The 19703-nt window shown below is 51.4% G+C and overlaps 1 protein-coding gene across 1 annotated transcript in view; it reads left to right on the plus strand.

Moving 5' to 3' along the window:
• The window catches only part of COL15A1 (collagen type XV alpha 1 chain), a 95541-nt gene extending 76271 nt beyond the window's left edge, over positions 1–19270 (plus strand). The window contains exons 30-41 of the mRNA XM_045840807.1: positions 1491–1536; positions 3917–3997; positions 4429–4478; positions 4591–4692; positions 5573–5717; positions 9409–9473; positions 10708–10836; positions 10983–11042; positions 11738–11797; positions 15788–15973; positions 17506–17621; positions 18563–19270. Coding sequence (XP_045696763.1) covers positions 1491–1536; positions 3917–3997; positions 4429–4478; positions 4591–4692; positions 5573–5717; positions 9409–9473; positions 10708–10836; positions 10983–11042; positions 11738–11797; positions 15788–15973; positions 17506–17621; positions 18563–18776 — 1254 coding nt within the window. The 3' untranslated portion in view covers positions 18777–19270. The remainder of the gene's footprint in view (positions 1–1490; positions 1537–3916; positions 3998–4428; positions 4479–4590; positions 4693–5572; positions 5718–9408; positions 9474–10707; positions 10837–10982; positions 11043–11737; positions 11798–15787; positions 15974–17505; positions 17622–18562) is intronic.
• Positions 19271–19703: the final 433 nt, after the last annotated feature.

A 19703-nucleotide genomic window follows, 5' to 3' on the forward strand; every position in this document is an offset into this window, starting at 1 on the left:
TCCATGTCTCAACGTTGAGGCACCCAAGTCTGCCGCCCAGGCCCTGGGAACTCTGGCCGGGAAGGCAGAGGACAGGACTCACCTGTGTAAGGTGAGCAAGGGGCCTGCTGGCTCCCAGATCTACGTGAGGACAACAGCCCCCCAGGTCACATTTCTGTTGGTGGCCTGGAGGGAAACATAAAATACCGGTGCTGGAGGGCCCCTCTGGAGTGGTGGCCACATCCCACCTCCTACGGTGCAGAAGGGGAGACTGCAGCCCTGAGAGGCAAAGGCCCCTCCAGGTCCCACCATGAGGGAGGCCCCAGGGGGCCTCCCAGATAACACCGTGGCGGGTTTCTAAGGGACTGACCATGGGACAGCACTGGACAAACTTAGGACTACTGTAAAAAGTGCGACTGCAATTGCCATGACCTGGACTCAGACCCTTCGCTGTAGCCACGGCCTTTGGGGGTCATGAGGTTACTTAAAAGAAGCCAAAGATGAGATTGGAGCATTTTTGCTGAGTTTCTGATTTCATGCTGCTGGACACCACGGAGGCTGGGCCCTCCACATTTCTTGACCAGCTCTCAGAATGGATACTTGAAAAAGAAATGCTTCCTTCCACATCCAGCATTTTGCAAACCCCTTCGAATTTAAGCCCCTTTCCTGCCATCACGATTCACAGCTCCTGCCTGGAGTGGAAGGACTTTCTCCACAGAGCTGCAGGATAGCAGCCTGGCGCTGCTGCCTTCATCCTTAACTTAGACATGTTTTCCCTGGAGGATTCCCCACCCCCAGCCCCCGGGACCCCTGGGCAGCTTGTGATCCTCCACCCAAAACCCCAGGGGAATCCTGGCACTGGAGCGCTTATTCTAACTCCACATACCGACTGGGCAGAGGGGGCGGGGTGGACTACTGACAGCATGGTTGCAGGTGGATCTGTTCTAATAGGCAGAGAAAGACAGGGATCTGGGAGTGAGCCGGAAAGGAATGTTATCTAGAACAGCTTGGACTCCAGACCCCTGACACTTAATATGAAGTCCGGAATAGCCCCCCCACCCGATGAAAAGCACCCCTGTCCTGTTCAGTATACTCATCACTGACCGCACACAGTCGCCAGACTTGTGGCAGCCCAGCTTACTGCTGGGGACATCTCTAGCCTGAACACTTGACCTCTCACGTGAATCAGTCCTAACTGATGAGAAAGGGGACCAGCAATACCCACAGTTGGACTCCCTCTTTGCAGAGCCGCTTGGCCAGGAGGGCTCAGGCGGTCCACCCCAACCTGGCTGCCTGATAGGAACCCCAGTGGAAGATGTGGGGTTCCTGGGCATTGAGAGCCACTGGGGAGCTCAGGGCTGCTGAGGACCCCAGAGCCAAAGGAAAGCCCAACTCTGTGACATTGCTCCTCCAGCCACATGGCCCCCAGGACAGGGGCCAGTTGGCTCCCTGGGCGTGCAAACACCAGGACAGGGTTTACAGTGTATGGTCTTGCCTTTCTCTCTCCCCAGGTTGGCACGGCTCATCCCGGGAACTCAGAACTCATCACCTTTCACGGTACACACTCCCTTCTTCATCTTATGTTTTTCTGGAATAGTTCCAGACTGTTGTGTGTCTTCTGGGGTGGTTGCTACTTGTGCATGGGCCTAGACTGGGTGGTCAGGAAGACCTGGCTGCATGTGTCAGGAGGGGGGCTCACAGCTGAGCAGAAGCTGTGGGACTGGGCCTTTCTGTTTGGTTTCGTCGCCCATCTGTCTGTTCTGCACATCTTGGCTAAACCTCCTAGTTAGCAAGAAGCCCTCCACTTGTCCATTCTTTGGTTAGTTTGTTCATAAAATATCCACTGATAACCTTCCCCTTGTTTGGCGCTATCCCGTTCACTGGGCAGACACAGGTGAATCCTCCACCACCCAGGCCCTTGGGCTGTGGTAGGTGAAAGAGAGTATTTTAAAAACCACTACAATGCAATACACCAAGAGCTAGTACAGGGCAGGGCGTGGGAGCTCAGAAGACCTTTGCTGCATAGTGTTTTTGGGCCGGCAGCATCTTCGTCTCCTAGAAGCTTGTTAGAGATGCAGCACCCTCGGCCTCACTGAGCCCTGCTGCGTTTGCACCAGCTTCCTGCAGCAGAGTGTGAGGAGCCTTGGCTCTGAGCATTTGATCAGTAAACGTCACCGAGGCCGAGGCCCATAGGCACTTACCTACCACACATCAAAGAGTGGGAAAGGCCAGGAAGTGAGCGTGCAGGTGAGTGCTCACTCTGATCTCTGTCCCCACTCACCCTTTTGTGCCTCCTACCCCCTGTTTTTTTTTAAATCCTCACCCAAGGACACACTTATTGATTTTAGAGAGAGAGGAAGTGGGGAGAGGGAGAGACAGACAGACATACAGACAGACATGTGAGAGAGAAACATTGATTAGTTGCCTCCAGTACGTGCCCTGATGGTGGATGGAACCCACAACCTTTCGGTGCACATGGGACGACGCTCCAACCCACCGAGACGCCCGACCAGGGCTGTCCCCCTTTTGCTGGAGAAGCCTGCACATTGCAGTTTAAACAGGGGAAGGCTTTTTTTTCTCTTTCCAGTGCTGACCTCTGGCTGGGCTCTGTCACCCCTGGCCTGCCAGGTGGTGGTCTCCCTGGTGCTCTCTGGCCCCATGGTTGTCCTGTCACTTTGGTTAAAAAGTCCCAGCTGTTTTCAAACTCCGTGCTCAGAGCCAGTGAAGGCTTCCCCTTCCTCCCACTGCAAGGTGGGCCTTGGGGAGGAAGGGCGGCTGTGGCTTTGCTTTCTCGGGCCCCCAGTGGTTCCGCTCCCTCATGGGGCTCTTCTGGGAGGAGGGGAAGGGAATAGACCTTTCCAGATGAGGGCCCTGGTGAGCCAGTGGTCCTATGCACTCATGGGTCTAGTCCTGCTCCCTTGGCCGAGCAGCCACATGGGCAGTGGTGAGCTCCCTGTCCTCCTCTCTGGGCACATCGCTGTCTGTGGTGTCACTGTGGGCGGGTGGAGGCCCCGAGAGCCCTGCTCTCCAGGTCCTGGCTTCGGCAGCTCCCCCAGGCCAGTGAGGCCTTGCCAGGTGGGACTGCATCTCCCACTGACCCCCTGCCGGCAGCTTCACGCCTCTGCTACATCCCTTCTCCCGTGCTGGGAAGCCTGAGCCCCAAACTTCATGTACGCTGCGTGTCCTCGTCTCTAGGTGTGAGAGCCTCGATCGGTTGGTCTCTCATGCTGTTTGGGAACCAGGAATTCAGAGATCTAGTCTTCACCGCTCATCAAGGCAGGGGAAGGGAATGACCTCTCTTCCTAAATGCCGAGCTCCGAGAAGGAGTTCATGCCTCCCTCCCTTATAAAGAGTTGGGGGAGAGGGAGGCCTATGGTGTCAGTTCTGCAGGAAGGGTGTTTCTCACAAGCCCTGTGGGGAGTGGGGTGTCACACAACTGGCATTGTCCCAGCTTTGTCCATGGAAGGCTTAGCCCGCGAGTTGTCCTCTGCGGGCACTCCTGGGAGACCTCCTCCTCCCCCGACACCACCATGCTGCACGGGCACAGCTGAGAGGGGACTGCGAGCCTGACATGGTGTGGGCCTCGGGCATGTGGGTGAAGCTGTGGGGGAGAGTTACCTGGAACCTCTGCTGGGTTCCCATGAGGCACTGCTGGCATCCTCACGGTGGTGCTCATTCCATCCTGCCTCCCATGATCTGTCACCATGTCTCTCTCCCCCATGAGACTGAGCCCTTCAAGGTCAAGGTTATGTCTGCTGCCTCTGTCTTCCCCATCAGTATCAGTTAGCAAAGGATTTAACACCTGCAAACAGGCCTTGGGTTGAGAGGACTTTGCTGAAAGGACTCAGCTTGAAAAACTTGTCTCAGAAAGGTTTTATATAGGACAGAGGTGATTTTCCACTTTTGTTCCTTTAAATGTGTGTGTATTTGGTGGCAGGTGTTAAAGGAGAAAAAGGATCCTGGGGTCTTCCCGGCTCGAAAGGAGAAAAAGGCGACCAGGGGGCCCAGGGACCACCAGGTATTTCACACCTTGGGCTAGATGCTGCCTTTGATTCTCCATCCTAAGGAATCCAGCTGGGGCAGAAAGGAAGACTAGTTACATAATCGTCTTGACCGCCCGCTCTGCAGACTCCAAGAGAGACCTGGGCACAGGTGACGCATGTCCAAGATGGAACATTGTCAAGAGAGACCAGAAGCTCCTATTATTCGTGCTTCATGTGCACCATGGGGCCTAACAAGAGTGGGGGAGGTGCCCCGGGACCCACAGTGTCTGGGAGGGGGGTCCGGATCAGGACTGGCTTCTGCCTCCAAGCACAGTGGCCACTCTGTGAGCCAGATCAGCGCAGAGCCACTGCCGCTGGAAAAGAATCATGGTTGCCACCTTGGAGACTTTTCTTTTTAAATTTCTGAGCTTGTGATCACGAATTTTACAAAGCCTTCCTTTTTCAGGCCCTCCAGTGGATCCAGCTTACCTGAGACATTTTCTGAACCACCTGAGGGTGAGTATTTCTCTTCTAAATGTGGGCCTGTGTTTCTGAGTTCTTGGGCTCCTGTCAGAGACTGGTGCATTTGACCCTGACTATGTGTTCTTTGAATATTCTCTGCTTTCAGGGGGAGAATGGAGACAGGCGGTTCAGAGGAGAAAAAGGAGACTCTGTCGGCGATGTGTCTGTGTCGGGGCCTCCAGGCCTGCCAGGAAGCCCAGGCCTGGTTGTGAGTAGTGACCCCTCCGTATCACTGTCCCAAAGTCCCCCTGTGTGACTAGGCAGCTGGAGAGTCAAGGGTCAGTCGTAGCACCACAGGCTGAGGCAGGACTTGGGTGTCAGCCTCTTGTTGACTGACGGGGGGCGTGGCTGAGGCCCATGGAGGGCAGGGAGCTGGCCAAGGTTACGTGCACTCAGGACACTTCTAGATCATTACTCTGGTGCCTTATCCGTGTTCGTGGTGGAAGAACCACTGAACGCGAAGAGATACCAAGGATGAACACATCAAATAGCAGAGACAGCCTGGAAAGTGAGGGAGATATTCTCAGAGGGGCTATTCGATTCTTTGGAAATTTCACCAAAGAGGGAGCTCTTAGATAGGCTTGGTCTCCTTAAGCTGACTCGTTTCTCCAGGCCACAAAAGAGAGAAGCGAGTGATGCCTCTAACAAGACGAGGATGTGATCATTGACCCTCGGGGACCGTAAGCCAGCTCTGGTCCCAGAGCTTGCTGTGAGGGCAGACCCAGCAAAGCCAGGAGACCAGGATTCCACTTCTAGCTCTGCTGCTAACTGGTTTCAAGGCCTTGGGTCAAGTCCGGTCCTCAGTCTAGGTCTCAGTTTCTTTGTCTGTGAGCTGCAAAGGCTAGACTAGATGATCTCTCCTGAGTCCGGGGCTCCCTGGGGTTCCCTGGAGTGTCATTCCGCCTAATCATTGGGCAGCTGCTCTTTAAGTCATATACCACTCACACTATGCCCAGGACTGAGGCTAATGATGACAATAGCAGGTATTTTACTGACTTCTTACCAACGTCCTCATACAGAGGGTAGACGGGACTTCTAGTGATTAATGGTGCTTTCTCTCTCCCGTTTCTGTGCATTTGCCTTGACAGGGCCAGAAAGGGGAGGCTGTTGTCGGGCCCCAGGGCCCCCCAGGTGTTCCTGGCCTGCCTGGGCCCCCTGGCTTTGGAAGACCTGGTGCTCCTGGGCCACCAGGACCCCCAGGGCCACCGGGACCCCCGGCGATCCTAGGAGCAGGTTAGTACTGTGAGTGGTGTCCTCGTCTCTGCTGCTGTTGTGCTCAGGGTCACCTCATCTGGTGGCAGGTCAGCCACACTGACAAAGGGTTGTTTCCTGGATGCAGCCAACTCTCTCTCTCTCCCTCTCTCTCTCTCTCTCTCTCTCTCTCTCTCTCTCTCTTTCTTTTCTTTCTTGAAAAATTGAGATAATTCACTTGCCATAAAATTCACTCACTTAAAGTGTACAACTCAATGGTTTAATACACTCACAAGGTTGTGCGGCCATCACCATTTCAGTCCAGAACACTTTCGTCACCTCAGAAAGAAACCCTGTGCCCGTTAGCAGGCACTCCTCTCTTCCTCCTCTCCCCAGACCCTGGGAACCAGCGATCTACTGTCGGTATCTGTAGGTTCTCCGATTCTGGACACTTCACGTAAACGGGATCATGGATCCTGTGGCCCTTTGTGTTTGGCTTCTTTCACTTAGCACAGTGTTTCCAGGGCTCGTCCCATCGTATCGCTTTCTATGGCCACTCGTTATTCCACTGCGGCATTCTGCTCACCCATTCATCCGCTGGTGGCCACTGGAGTCGTTCCCACTCTTCAGCTGTTCTGAATAGTGCTGCTCTGAACATCCATGTACAAGTTTTCACGTGGACATGTGTTCTCACTTCTCTTGGGTGTATACCTAGGGATGGAATTGCTGGAGCGTCCATGCTTAACTCTTTGAGGAACCTTAGCAGACTCTTTTCTACAGTGGCTGCCACAGTTTGCATTCCCACCAGCAGTGTGCAAGAGTTTCAGTTTCTTCTTATCTTCATCAACACTTGTTATTATTATCTCTTTTTTAAATTCTAGCCATCCTAGTGCATGTGAAGTGATCTTTCGTTGTGGTTTTGATTTGCATTACCCTAGAAACTAAAGATGTCAGTACCTTTTCATGTGGGTGGAAACTTCTTGGCTGCTTTGCCTATGCCTGGGCCTTAAGGAACTTGAGGACCAGCATTGATTCTAATTCTCTGTGTACAAGTTCTTTCCCCCATTGGTGCCTCGCTTCCTCAAGTGAAGAATGAGTGAAACAGGAGAAAATCTCCATTTACCCGGTGCCAGGAATGCTGCTGGTCACTCCTGAATTCTCAAAGAAAAAGCCCTTCAAAGAAAAGTATCACGTCCCTGTGTGGCAGATGAGAAAAATGAGATCCAAAGACATTGGAGAACCTTTCCAAGGTCACGCAGCTAATAACTGGTCCCGGCATGTTTAGGACCCAGATCAGCGTAGCCCTGGCGCCTGTGTTCTTCCCACTGTGCCAGGTAGGAGGTGATGCTGAGAGAAGCAATAAGCGCACGACCACACCATTTTTTGTTGTCTGGGTTGGCGTGACCCAGGTGTGGCAGAAGCATACCTGGGAAGATACCTGCAGTGTCTGGGGCACCAGGGAGACCTTTACATAGGACATGCCTTCAGGGCTGGGACTTTGACTGCATCGTGGGTCTTTTGGCTGCAAGTGACAGAAATATAACTCGGACTAGATCAAGCCAGAGGGAAATGGATGTAAAGGAAGGGGTGACCAGTCTGTCTGTGAGAGGGGCAGACATGCAGCAGGACCTTAGCTACAGCCAGAACCGGAGCTTCAAGCCCAGCGAGGATCCTCTGGCCACCTCTTGTCTCAGCCTCTCTCTGTATGTGAGCTTCGTGTTCCTTTACCACAGACCACATCCTCTGCACAGTGGGAAGTAAGGTTATTGACGACTTACAGCTTCTGTTGTCAGCTGCAAACCTTGGTCTTCCTTCTCAGTGCCCCTGGGACGGGGCACGTCCTGGGGAAGGATTTTGATTGGCCTGACTTGGGCCAGGTGCCCAACCATAGACCAGTCACCAGTGGCCGGGAGGTAGGATCACATGAGAATATGGCAGCTCCTTCTAGAACCAAACAGTTGTAGAGGTGAAGGGAGGGCTCCCAAGAGAAGGTAAGGATACAGGTCCTGCAAAGAAAGAAGGTGCTGGGTGGCTAGAACCATAGGTGCCCGCCTACTCAGCCTTGAGGGACAGCAGGGATTACAGGAAGCAGAAGGACAGTGCAGGATGAGTACAGGGTGCAGAGAATCTGTTGCCCATCAGAGCCCCACGCTGGGGGTCCCCAGGACTCCTCGCTCAGTAGAACAAAGATTGCCCCTCACACGATGTACAGCAATTCTTGGTTTACAAGACACTCTCATATTCATGATCCCATTTTAGCTTCACAGCAGCCTTGGGAAGGGGAAGGAATCAATGCTATCAACGCTGTAAAACTCACTTCATGCATGAAGACCCTGGAGCTCAGAGAGCTTGAGAGACTTGCTCAAGGTCACAAATGCCAGTAAGAGGCATGGCTGGGCTCCAAATCTGAGTCCTCTGGCCCGCTCTCCACTGGACATTCATCACCTACGTATAGGTGGTCAAGCTGCATGTCGGAACTGCACATTTCCTTGCGATGACCTGAAACATCGGAAGCAGTAGTTTTCCTGGGACTTGTAGAAACATCCTTAACTCAGCAAGAGCCTCACAGCGTTTTGGAGGGTTCAGTGGCAGGAATTGGAGATTGGAGAGGGAGAAGGAGAGGAAAAGCTGTAACTATATTTTTTTATGCTTACCTAAAGGTGGGGCTTTTTGTTGGGGACCATAAAGCCCTGAGAGTTCAAGGGTGTGCCCCAGGAAGCTATTGTCCCGCTAGCATTCTAGGTAGAGTTGTGTGCGTACAAATGCCTTTTTCTAGGGAAGAAGGCAGTGGCCTTGACCTGATTAGTCGGGGCACTGTGACTCTTCAAAAGCTAAGCACTTCTGGCTGAATGCTACACAATTTACAAAGCACATTCCTAGTTCGTCTGTTCCTCAGTTCTCACCACAGCCCAGTGAAGAAGAAATGCCTGTTTCCATTTCACAGGTGAGGAAACTAGGCTTCAGAGAGCTTGCCCTTTCCCCAACATCACGTAGCTGAAACCTGACCAATCAGGGGACTCGAGGCCATGTCTCCTGGCCCCAAAGGCAGGGCACCTGTCGCCTCACTGCCTTGCCCTCCCTCTGAAGCCTGGCACCTTCTCTTCCTCTTTCTGAGTCTGCTGTCTCTGCTATAGTTACCTGCTTGTCTCCTGGGTGCAGTAAGCTGTAGGAGTCAGGGCGTGTGTGGGTATGAGTGATAGAAAGCTGACCTCAGACTGCCTTAGACAAACAACAGCAGCCAGGGGGATTTATTCACTTGTAAAGCTGAGAAGTCCCGGGAGGGGCTTCATCCAGGGCTATATAATCAAGAAACCAGCTCTGCCCTGGCTGGGTGGCTCGGTTGGTTGGAGCATCATCCTGTACACCGGAAGGCTAAGGGTTCGATTCCTGGTCAGGGCACATATGGGAGGCAACCGATGTGCCTCTCTTACATCAATGTTTCTTTCTCTTTCTCTCTGTCTCTTTCTCTCTCATCAACAAACTTATCCTCAGGTGAGGATTTTTAAAAAATAAAATAATTTTTTTTAAAAGAACAAGTCCACCTCTTCCCCAAACTGGTCCACGTGGCTGAGTCCAGTGCTGGGTCCCCAGGGCCCAAGATTCAGATGCGAGCTCCCGCGCTTTGTAGCACTTCGACTGGGGTTGCACACGTTCCCTCGGGGACCAGCTAACGCCCGAGGCATTTTTCAGAGTGTGTGCCTTTTTCTAACTTCTCTTTTCTGCTTTGTCTTAGCTGTGGCCCTGCCAGGCCCGCCCGGCCCTCCAGGACAGCCTGGGCTTCCCGGATCCAGAAACCTGGTCAGTGCAGTGGTCAGTGTGTGTCCACCCTCTGTCTAGAGGCGTTTACTTGGCACTCCGGCTGCGGGACAGTAGCACTGGTGCACTTCCGCGAACGGAGGACATTTATTGCCTCTCTAGATGCCTTATTAAGTGAAAAGATACAGAATAGAAAGTCACTTATGATTTAAGTGGGACCCTTTTAATCCTTAATTCACTGCACTCTCACTGGAACCGATCATATTACATCCAAACACATAAGCACTAGAGTATGAGCACCATTGCCACAGGCCTCCTCTGTTCTGCCCGAGAACGGATGCCCCCTCCCCTGCAGGGCCCCGCAGCGGGGTGCAGCTCCCAGAGGTTATCAAGAGGCACCAGCGGAGGGACACAGACCTCACGAGGGTGTTGGGAGTCCTAGGGATGTTCTGTGATCTTTGCGGGCTTTTTGTTGGGAAATTGGGCTGCCACATGAAAGAACAACCTGGCAGATGATGGAATTTTGATATTTGGTGCCTTTGGGAGATTTCTAAGCCATTCAGAGGCACACAGTCATTATTTTCAAGGCGAGGTAAAAATTAATTTTTTATAATCCTCCTCAGTCGAGATGAAAAATAAAAGCTCTCTTGGCTGTTACATCTTTGAGACTTGATGCTTTTCGATGGATTTCTGCAGCTCTTATGTCTGGGTATGCCAAGGTGGCTCTCTAACCTTTGGCAGCTTTCTAGACGCAAATGACGAACCCTCCTTTTCCAGTGGGCCTTTCATATGGTAACTTCCTGGCAAGGCCAAGAAGATTCCAGGCGTTAGTAGCATTGTTCTCTTGCTCCATTTCTTATTCTAAGTGAAAACAAATGTGGAGCTCTCTAAGGGGCAGCATGAAGTAACACGTTGAACCACTGAGCAGCCCACGGAAATGGAAGTGGCAAAACTTACCGATTATTTTGCTCAAACCGGCACCCACCAAAGGCAACCCTGTCTACAGCTTATCAGGGTCTTTATACTCTCAGAATACTATCTTGGGGTTTTAACATATCTATTCTAATTTAGAGTTGTGCTCCAAAGAAACTCCTGTCTTTGGTTTCTCAAAAAGGCTGTCCGTCAGTTACCAATGGAGCTACATGGGGGCACAATCAGCCTTTTCTTCATTGGCTGTGAGGGGACGGCTCCTGCTGGGCTGGACCAAGGGGCTGTTTCTCAGGTGTGCCACCGCCTCATGATAACCGCGGTGTCTGGGTGTTACATTACCTGACAGGTGACGGCCTTTAGCGACATGGACGACATGCTGCAGAAAGCGCACTTGGTGATAGAAGGGACGTTCATCTACCTGAGGGACAGCACGGAGTTTTTCATCCGTGTCAGAGATGGTTGGAAAAAGTTACAGGTAATTTTTAGACGTTCCTTAACAAACTGCCTCCAAATACCCTCGAAAAATAATAATGTGCTCCCGTAAATGCTGTTTTTCTGTTTTGAAAGTAAGCGAACAGTTTCTGGTGGTGTCATGGTCAATGTTCTGTTTTTGTCTTCAAGCTGGGAGAACTGATCCCCATCCCTGCAGACAGCCCTCCGCCTCCTGCGCTCTCTGGCAATGTGAGTTGCTTTCCTGCCGTGCGTCTTGCTTCTTCCTCCATCAGCATTTACCGAGGCCCCCTTGGTACCCTGCGCCAAGCTCCCCAAACACTGGGTAGCCAGCTCTGCGCGCTGCGATATCTGCTGGCGGCCCAGGAATGACGGGGTGCCGACAGAATGTTCTCACTGTAAGAGTGGAGGGAGGACTGGACCCAGGCGCTGGAGATCTGTTCCCCTGTCGTAGCTGCATCCTCCTGGGCAAGGAGCCTTCCCTCTCTTGGCCTCGGTTTATTCACCTGTGGTAGCATGGTCGGTGTACGCAATTTAAAGGGGCCATTTAATATCTGACACTTGTAAGCAACTTATACTGGCTGTTCCTTAACTCCGCAGCAATGTGTTGAGGCAAGTGCTGTCACCCCCATTTTGCAGATGAGGAAACAGGCCCCAAAGAGGTGACTTGCTCTGTTCAGTGAATGAGTCCTCTGCTTCCCCAATTCACTGCTCTTTCTAAAGCACTTGAGACTGTCCCCTCCCTTTCTGAAGATTATTTTTTCATTGGAGCTTGCAATTCTTCCCAGTTAAAGTGGCCCAAAGACCATGACAAACTAGTTAAAATCTCTTCTCAAGAATCATTGCACTCGTACCTGAATGTACGCTGAAGAACAGATTGAATGGAATGAAATCAGAACTCTTTCTTTTCCTTTTTTACATCATAGCCACATCCGATTCAGCCTCCACTGATGCCTGTTTCCAATGTCCATTACGAGAGGCCTGCAGTAAGTACAAGTCATGCATTTACTCTGCAAATGCTGAATGCGCGTCTACCATGTGCTGGGCCCCACGCTGGGCACAGAGTTCCCACCCTCAAGATGCATGTAGACTAGCAAGAGAGGCAAAGAAAAAACAGGGGACTGCGGTACAGTGTGGTAAGTCGTGTGGGTTAGGCAAACACGGGATCCTGGGGGTGTGAGGTAGGTCAAAGAAGCCTGCCTTCTTTAGAGGAGGTGACCTCTAAACTATAAATCTAACAGGCGATTGAGAGCAAGAGAGGGTCAGATGGGAGGAAAAGAGTGGGAATTCCGGGCAGAGAGCACACGGAGCAGAGGGAGGCAAAGAAGAGTGCTGTGCATTTCTGTAATTCTGAGGATTTCAGTCTGGCTGAAGGAGTCAGGTTCAAGGCAGAAGGGAGGTGTTCAGTCTGCAAAAGGCACAGACTGGTCATCAAGAGCCTGTAAGGTGGGCGAAGGACTTTGACCTTCACCAGTGGGCAATGGGGAGCGATGAAAGGCCTTAAGGAAGAAAAGCGTATTATAGGATTGGCATTTCAGAAATCACCTTGGGGACAGTGCACAGAGGGGCTGGAGGGGACCGGACCCGGGGCACGAAGTCCAGTTCGGCAGCTGCTCTGCTGTCTGGACTGTGACCACAGCAGGGGACATGTGCGCAGGTGGGCAGGTTAGAGAGGAAGTAAGGAGAGAGGATGAACGAATGTGGTTATTGACTGTATGTATATAGGGAGCTATGGATGAGGGAGCTCAAGAATGATGTCCCAGTTTCTGCTTAAGTCACTGAGTGGTGACAGTTTCCCTCCAGGGCCCTTTGCAGGGGACATAACTCATGTCCCTGCTGTCAGCCTGCTCCCCTGTCCCTGAAGATCGGCTTGCTCAGAGGTCTTTCTTCCTGCCTCCCTTCCACCCCTGCCCCAACACACAGACATAGGCACCATCTACACAGCTCACACATGACTTTGGATGGTCACAGCACTGATTCTGGCCCCAACTCATCGTGATCTTACAGCTGCAGAGCACAGCACTACCTGACCAGTTCAGAGTTGTGAGAGAGAATCTATATGGGTCGTCTTGGGTCAGTCGCCCACCCCCAGATGAATCAAAGGTAGCCAGGATTGCCTGGCCTGAGAGCATGCTTCTCCACGAGTGTCGTGGAGGCACTTTAGCAAAGGTGTTGGCTTGGCAGGCACCAGAAGCACATTTCCTGTAACAGTGCTGTCATCTAGCACGCAGGGGCTCACGTGGGGCCCAGTGCCTCTGAGGCACCTACCTGCAGGATATCTGAGTGGAGACTTCCAGGAGGGAACAGGATATGAAGATCTGAAACCACTCGGTGGGTCTGGTCTGGAGATACAGACTTAAGAGTCTTCAGCTGAGCCACAGCAATGGTGATGGGGCAGGGTTCGCAGTGAGAAACTCTGCAGTGAGAAGAGATTGGACCATGAAGAGCACCCCCCACAAAAAAAAGGAACTGATGAAATATGAGAAAGAGAAGGAAACTGAGATGCCATAGTCAGAGAGGAGGAAAGAATGCCAAGCAAGGTAGTTGCCAACAGCGTCCAATGCTGCCAAAAGGTCCACTGAAAGGACCAGCAGGTGTCTTTCAGCCCTTGCCGATGTGGCTCAGTTGGTCGGAGCGTCATCCCATAAACCGAAGGGTTGCAGGTTCGATTCCTGGTGGTCAGGGCACATACCTAGGCTGCGGGTCCAATCCCCGGTCTGAGCGCGTACGAGAAGCAACCAACCAATCGATGTTTCTCTCTCATATCAGTGTTTCTCTTCCTCTCTCTCTCCCTTCCTTCTTGCCTCTCTAAAATCCATAAGCATGTCCTTAGGTGAAAATTAAAAAAAAAGAAGAAGAATTAAAAGGTGTCCTTCAAATTTAGAAGCCAGAGGAAAGCATCCTCTTAGCCCAGAGAGTTGCCCACAAGAGCCTAGCTGGCTGAGGAGTACAGGGAGGTAAGGTGAGGAGAGAGAGAGGCACGCATAGGCGACCCTTCAAAAAGGTCAGCTGTGAAGGGAGAAGTTAGGGCGGAGCTGAAGGAATTTTAAAATAATATTTTATAAATTCTAATACATGCTATATATTCGTCATAGAAAGTTTGGGCAGTCAATAGCAACACGAAGACTGAAGGAGAGCACAGTAAATCACCTACAACTTCACCGAAACTACAGCCATCCACGGAAACACCACCTAAACATTTCAGTTACTGTAACGTTATTGCCTCCACAAAAGTGATACAGATTCATGATGAAACCGTCCTAGCAGTTAGAGAAACACAGACCTACACCAGAGCGCAAAAGCCCCTGGCCCCCACCGTTCACAAACAGCCGTCACTCCCGACGTCTGCCTGTGTCTGTCCCTGACGAAGGAGAGCCGCAGATGGGCGCAGTTAGAGGCGTGAAAGGAGACCCTCGACCGCTGCCCCTTTCCCAGGTGGCCCCCTGAGTCAGAGAAGCCAAATGCCCTCAAGGCTCCTTGTGACTGCCCTTTGGTGTGGGCAGCAGAGAGTCACTGGTTGGAGAGCGATGAGACTCTAGAGTCTCTTCCCTGGGGTGCCACTGTCTGTGTATACGTGAGAGGGAGGGAGACAGGGAAGGGGCAGTGTAGCCAGGTGGCAGGGGCTTGGGAGGACCAGGGTTTATACCCGGGGCTGGAAGTCTGGCGGCCTGGAAGTGGCCCTGGTGAGCGAGCATCGTGCGGAAGGGCTGGGAGTGTGGGAGCATAAAATGCTGCTACCCGGAAGGCTACGGGGGAAGCCTCATTTCTGTGTGTTTGTGAGGAGGGGAGCGGAGGGTCATGCTGGACTTCTCCCTAGCATGGTGATAAAGGCAGAAACAGGGACAGATGCAAGGAAAGAAACTGGGGAAGTAGCAGGCCTGGAGTCCGTCCTTTTTGGAAGGGGAAGGAAAAGGGTGGTGAAGTGGAGAGAGATGTACAAAGGAGTGCAGGGGTGCATGGGGCAGCCTGGACGTTGTATGTAGTTCATGGCCGGCTGTGGGCAAGTGGCCACGTCCCTGACGAGCAGAAGAGTACCAGCATGGAGCACCTGGTACTGGGGACATTCAGACCAGGGAGGCAAAGCAGAAACGGGGACGGATGCACCGACCACCTCCTGCCTCACTGTATGGGGCTCATTTCCTGTCCATCCATTTAAAATGTTTTCAAGTGTTCTTCTTTTCTGGAGACTTGGGCCTGGGGTCTGCACCAGCCCTCCCTAGCCGTATGCTGCTGAGGTAACAGTTGCTCCTGAGATGAGATCCAGGAGGGAGGAGACCACCGCTTGATTGTGGAGCATCCCGGTGGGCGCACACTAGGAAGGGCTGGGAGGGAAGGCTGGGTTTGGGAAGCAAAAGTGTGGGTGAAAACAGACCGTGGCTTTTATTTTGGCTGCTGACCCAGTGGCAGGGACATGAGACCAGAATGACTGTATGACCCCATGTTTCCAAAAGGGTCTCTCCCAGCAATCTCAGTAGTAACTGTCACGACCTTCTCCTTTTGATGTCTGTTCACTCGGGGCCCTCGGGGCCAGCCCCAGGCCCACTCGGGAGGTAGAAAGAGGGGCAGGAGGCAGACGGCTTGTTGTAGTTCTGGGGCCCAGGACCAAAGCCAGCCTGAAACCTCCTGGAAACTGAACTAGACCCAGGGGTCTCCAACAAATGGTAGGCAGGCAGACTCAGATCTCCGAAGGGCTTTATTCTATTTCATCTTCCTCATATATGGGCGAATTTCCCACTGTTTAGAGCTCTTCAGAGAGCTGCCACAGGCTGCGTGGGAGACCCGAGCTCTCCTTCATTGGAGAGGGCCAGGCTGGGGCTGGGATTGCATGGGCAGACAGAGGTGCAGTAAGACACCCTCGGGTGTGCCTTCCACCGTAAGAAGGAAGTCTGGGATCTCATGAGGAACATGAGGCGGTTACGAGACTTGGGGTTTGCCCTCAATGCTTCAACAGCACTGCCTTCTCTCCTTTTTCTCAGCTGCATTTGGTCGCTCTGAACATGCCATTTTCTGGGGACGTCCGCGCGGATTTTCAGTGCTTCCAGCAGGCCAGAGCCGCGGGGCTGTGGGCCACCTACCGAGCATTCTTATCCTCCCATCTGCAAGATCTCTCCACGGTTGTGAGGAAAGCGGAGCGCTACAGCCTGCCCATAGTGAACCTCAAGGTAAAACGAAATATTGTCCCCACGCCTCCTGGGTGCACGGGTCTCCCCAGGGACTTCGGGCAGTTTCTGCTTTCTGACAGCATCAGAAGTGGCTGGTTGAAGGCCCGGCCTGTCCCTCATTGGCTCTGTGACTTCGGGTGGGTCGCTTTCCGTCTCAGGAACTCAGTTTTCTAATAATATTCACAGTAGCCCCTCCTGCCTGGATGGTGTGACTTGTAGAGCAGACAGGAGGGAGGAATAACAACCTCTGTGGTGTACCTAGCTTTTTAAATGTTTACAAAGTTCTTTACAGTCATTGCCGTATTTTTAGGACCTTAAGGAGCACCTAGGTTTTAGAGGAGGAAAATAGGAAAAAACTTGAAGCAAAAAATGTGATAAAATATTTAATAACATGAATAACATAATATCTCACCAACGTAAATGTAAACAGAACTCAACAGCAGCATTAACAACCAGTATTCCTCCCAAATTTGGTGGAGGGGATGTGCATCTTATAATTCAAAAAATATGGTATCTTAATAGATACTTCTAGTGAAAATGGGAGTTATTCTTTTGTCAGATGAGGAAGTTGAGGCTCGGAAGAAGAAAGAAGTCTGCTCTAAGTCACTACAATCTAGAATTAGTTTCCTTGATCCCCCGTTTGGGGCGCCTCGTTCCTCCCGGGATGCCTTCCGTAGCGCATGAGCGGAGGGACACCAGAGAACAGCCAATAGGCACAGGTCCCAGAGCTGGGATACTCCGTCCTGCACCCTGGTTTGGCGTCCTTGGCTCATCTGAGCTGCCAAAGCCTAGAAGATATTTCTCTGCCCCCATCTGGGGTCAAGATAAGGCCTCACAGGGTCCCTCACTGGTACAATTACACCGTGGAAGCAGCCGACTCCTTTAAAGCTGCAGGGCGTCAGCTGTGTCGCTGCTCACACACTCCCGGGGTCCGGACCTCCCGCTCGATCTCAAAGGCACTCTGAGACCGTCTGGTGTCTGGGACCCCAGTATTCCCTTTTGGGACCTCGAGGCTAGCACGTTCCATCCTGACCCTACCTACACGCAGCGCTTTGCATCTCTTCCCAGGCCTGCCCCACCACATCCTGCCTCCCGGATTATCTCTATGCTTAGAATACAAGTGACTGAAGGAAACCGGGCTCCTTCAGGACAAGGAGTGAGAGATTTATCTCCACATCACCCACAATGTGGCCTGGCACAAACTGAAGCTCAGTACATGCATATAAATTTTTTTTACAACAACAATAATAAAATAAAGGCCTAAAACACAGTTTCAATGGGGACAAGACTTTCTGTACATATCATGAAAGAAATTACCCCGAGAAATAAGACAGTAAAGCCAAAAGAATTTAAGAACGGATGATAAAGTCGGACCACAAACATTTCCTGAGTTCCCGCTCTGTCCGGACTCTGTGATTGGGGTTGGTGGCTTCGGTGTGAAGTGACATGTGGCCTTAAAGAATGAGTAAATAGCTAGTCCATTTGCAGTCAGATGCTACGGTGTTTCTAATGTGGCATTTTGGTCTCCATAGGGCCAAGTCCTCTTCAATAATTGGGACTCGATTTTTTCCGGCCGTGGAGGTCAGTTCAGTACACATGTTCCAATATACTCCTTTGATGGCCGGGACGTGATGACAGATCCTTCGTGGTAAGTAGGGGTGGAAACCTCAAAGTATATGGTATGATAGACAGTTTTGGAGACATTCTAATCACGGGAGGTTTTGTCCGCTGCCCCTCTGGGGTGTTGTCAGCGGTAAGGCCGCTGAGGGCCATGGAGAGAGCCCTTTTCTGGCTTTGGAGCCAGGAGACCTGGGTCCAGGACCTTAATAGGGAACCTTCGAGAAGGCACTTCTGCTCTCTGAGCCTCGGCTGCCTCACCTGTCAAATGGGCAAGATAATCGTATCTATCCCACAAAGTTGCGAAAATAGAATGGGAACATATAGAATGCAGTCGGCACTTCGTAAGTGGTACATAATGCTACCCTTGGTGACCCTTTAACCCTCTATGGTGAGCTGCATTCAAATCCTTTGAAAGCTATGTATGCTGTTAAGAATAGAACAACTCGGCAAACCTTTCCCCAGCATCTACTCTATGCCATGCCTGATGCCAGGCCTGGAGGACACTGTGATAAACCTACATGGTCCCTACCCTTATGGGGTTTACAACCTATAGGGGAAGACAGACACAGACTGACTGTGACGCTAGCCAGAATGCTGTCAGTGTACCAAGGGGAAGCAGATAAAATGATAAGAAGACAGAGAAAATATTCACCGAAGGCTTCCTGTAAGAGGAAGCATTTAATGGACTTGGAAAGATGAGGAAGTATCACTGGTCAGAACATGAAAGAGAGCTGGTTCCAGACTAAGGGGCCTCATGAGCAGAAGTTCGGATTCACTGAGAAAGAGGCCAGGCTGGCTGTGGTCGGGGCACAGCGTGTTCAGCTAAGTGGAGGGAGCACAGAGATGACATGTATCACACCATGGAGGGTTCAGGGGTTTGCCTTGATTCATTCACTAGACTTAATGCCAATTTGTTCGCTGAGCTACGCCACAGAGAAGAAAAAGTAACATGACAAAATTCCTTTTCAGGCCCCAGAAGGTCGTTTGGCACGGCTCCAACACCCAGGGGGTGCGCCTGGAGGATAACTACTGTGAAGCCTGGCGAACGGCTGACGCGGCGGTCACGGGGCTGGCCTCCCCGCTGAGCACGGGGAAGATTCTGGACCAGAAAGCGTATAGCTGTGCTAGCAGGCTCATTGTTCTCTGTATCGAAAACAGTTTCATGACAGACGCTAGGAAGTAATGACCTTCCCGTGATCCTGAAGAGCTTCCCAATTTTTCTTATGTGAAGAGTTGACACTGAAATCGAAAAGGTCTAAATGTTGTAAATATTAGTTGTTTTAATTACACGTTCATCACAACAGCAACCAAAGAGAACATACCTCAGCCCACTCAAAACTGAAGACATCGAGGACTCAGATCAAAGATGAACATCTGATCCATGTATTGGTGCTAGATTTTGCAGGAACCCCACGCAGGGTGAACACATCCCGACACGGTTAGCAGCGAGTTGAAAGCCAAGGTCTTGGCATTCTGCCTCCCGCAACCTTCGGAAAGTAACGTCCCCCTTCAACCATTGTTGTTAAACGTAAGATGTCCTTCCTGTCTTCTTCCAAAGTCAGTGTTTAGAAATGTTGCCCCTTTTTAAGTTATGTGCAGACCAAGTGCTTCATTCCTTAACATGCCTCTGTCATTTGCAACTGCTGTTCATATAAAGACACAGAACTGCTCAAATGATCCTGTTTGTAGCTTCTGACATCATCAGACTTTAATGTGTTGGGTTTTTTTCCCCCTAAAATACGGTCGTCGTGCTTTAGGAATTTTATATTTTTGCTACAATCATATTTCAGTGTGGCATCTGTTTATATCACTCTGACTTGCTGGAAAAGGTTAAACTCCCAAGTTCTCTGAAATTAGAAAAGAAATAATACATAATTAGTACCTTTTCTTCAGTGGCCCTCCCCCACACCCCCATTATATGACTTCCATTTGGCAACTCTTGAATTCTAACTGCGACTGAACAGACAGGTTCATGGGGATGGATTTTCTGAGATACCTGTATCTTCATGCTGTATGCTTTGATTTTTTTTCCAGGTAAGTGAACATAAAAACATCTTTTCCAGGTGCTTTCTTTTGTCTGACTCCCCGCCCACCCCAGTTCCCTGATTCT

This window comes from Phyllostomus hastatus, unplaced genomic scaffold (genome assembly GCF_019186645.2).
Source record: "Phyllostomus hastatus isolate PE091 unplaced genomic scaffold, TTU_PhHast_1.1 phas_contig_34, whole genome shotgun sequence".
Lineage (NCBI taxonomy): Eukaryota > Metazoa > Chordata > Mammalia > Chiroptera > Phyllostomidae > Phyllostomus > Phyllostomus hastatus.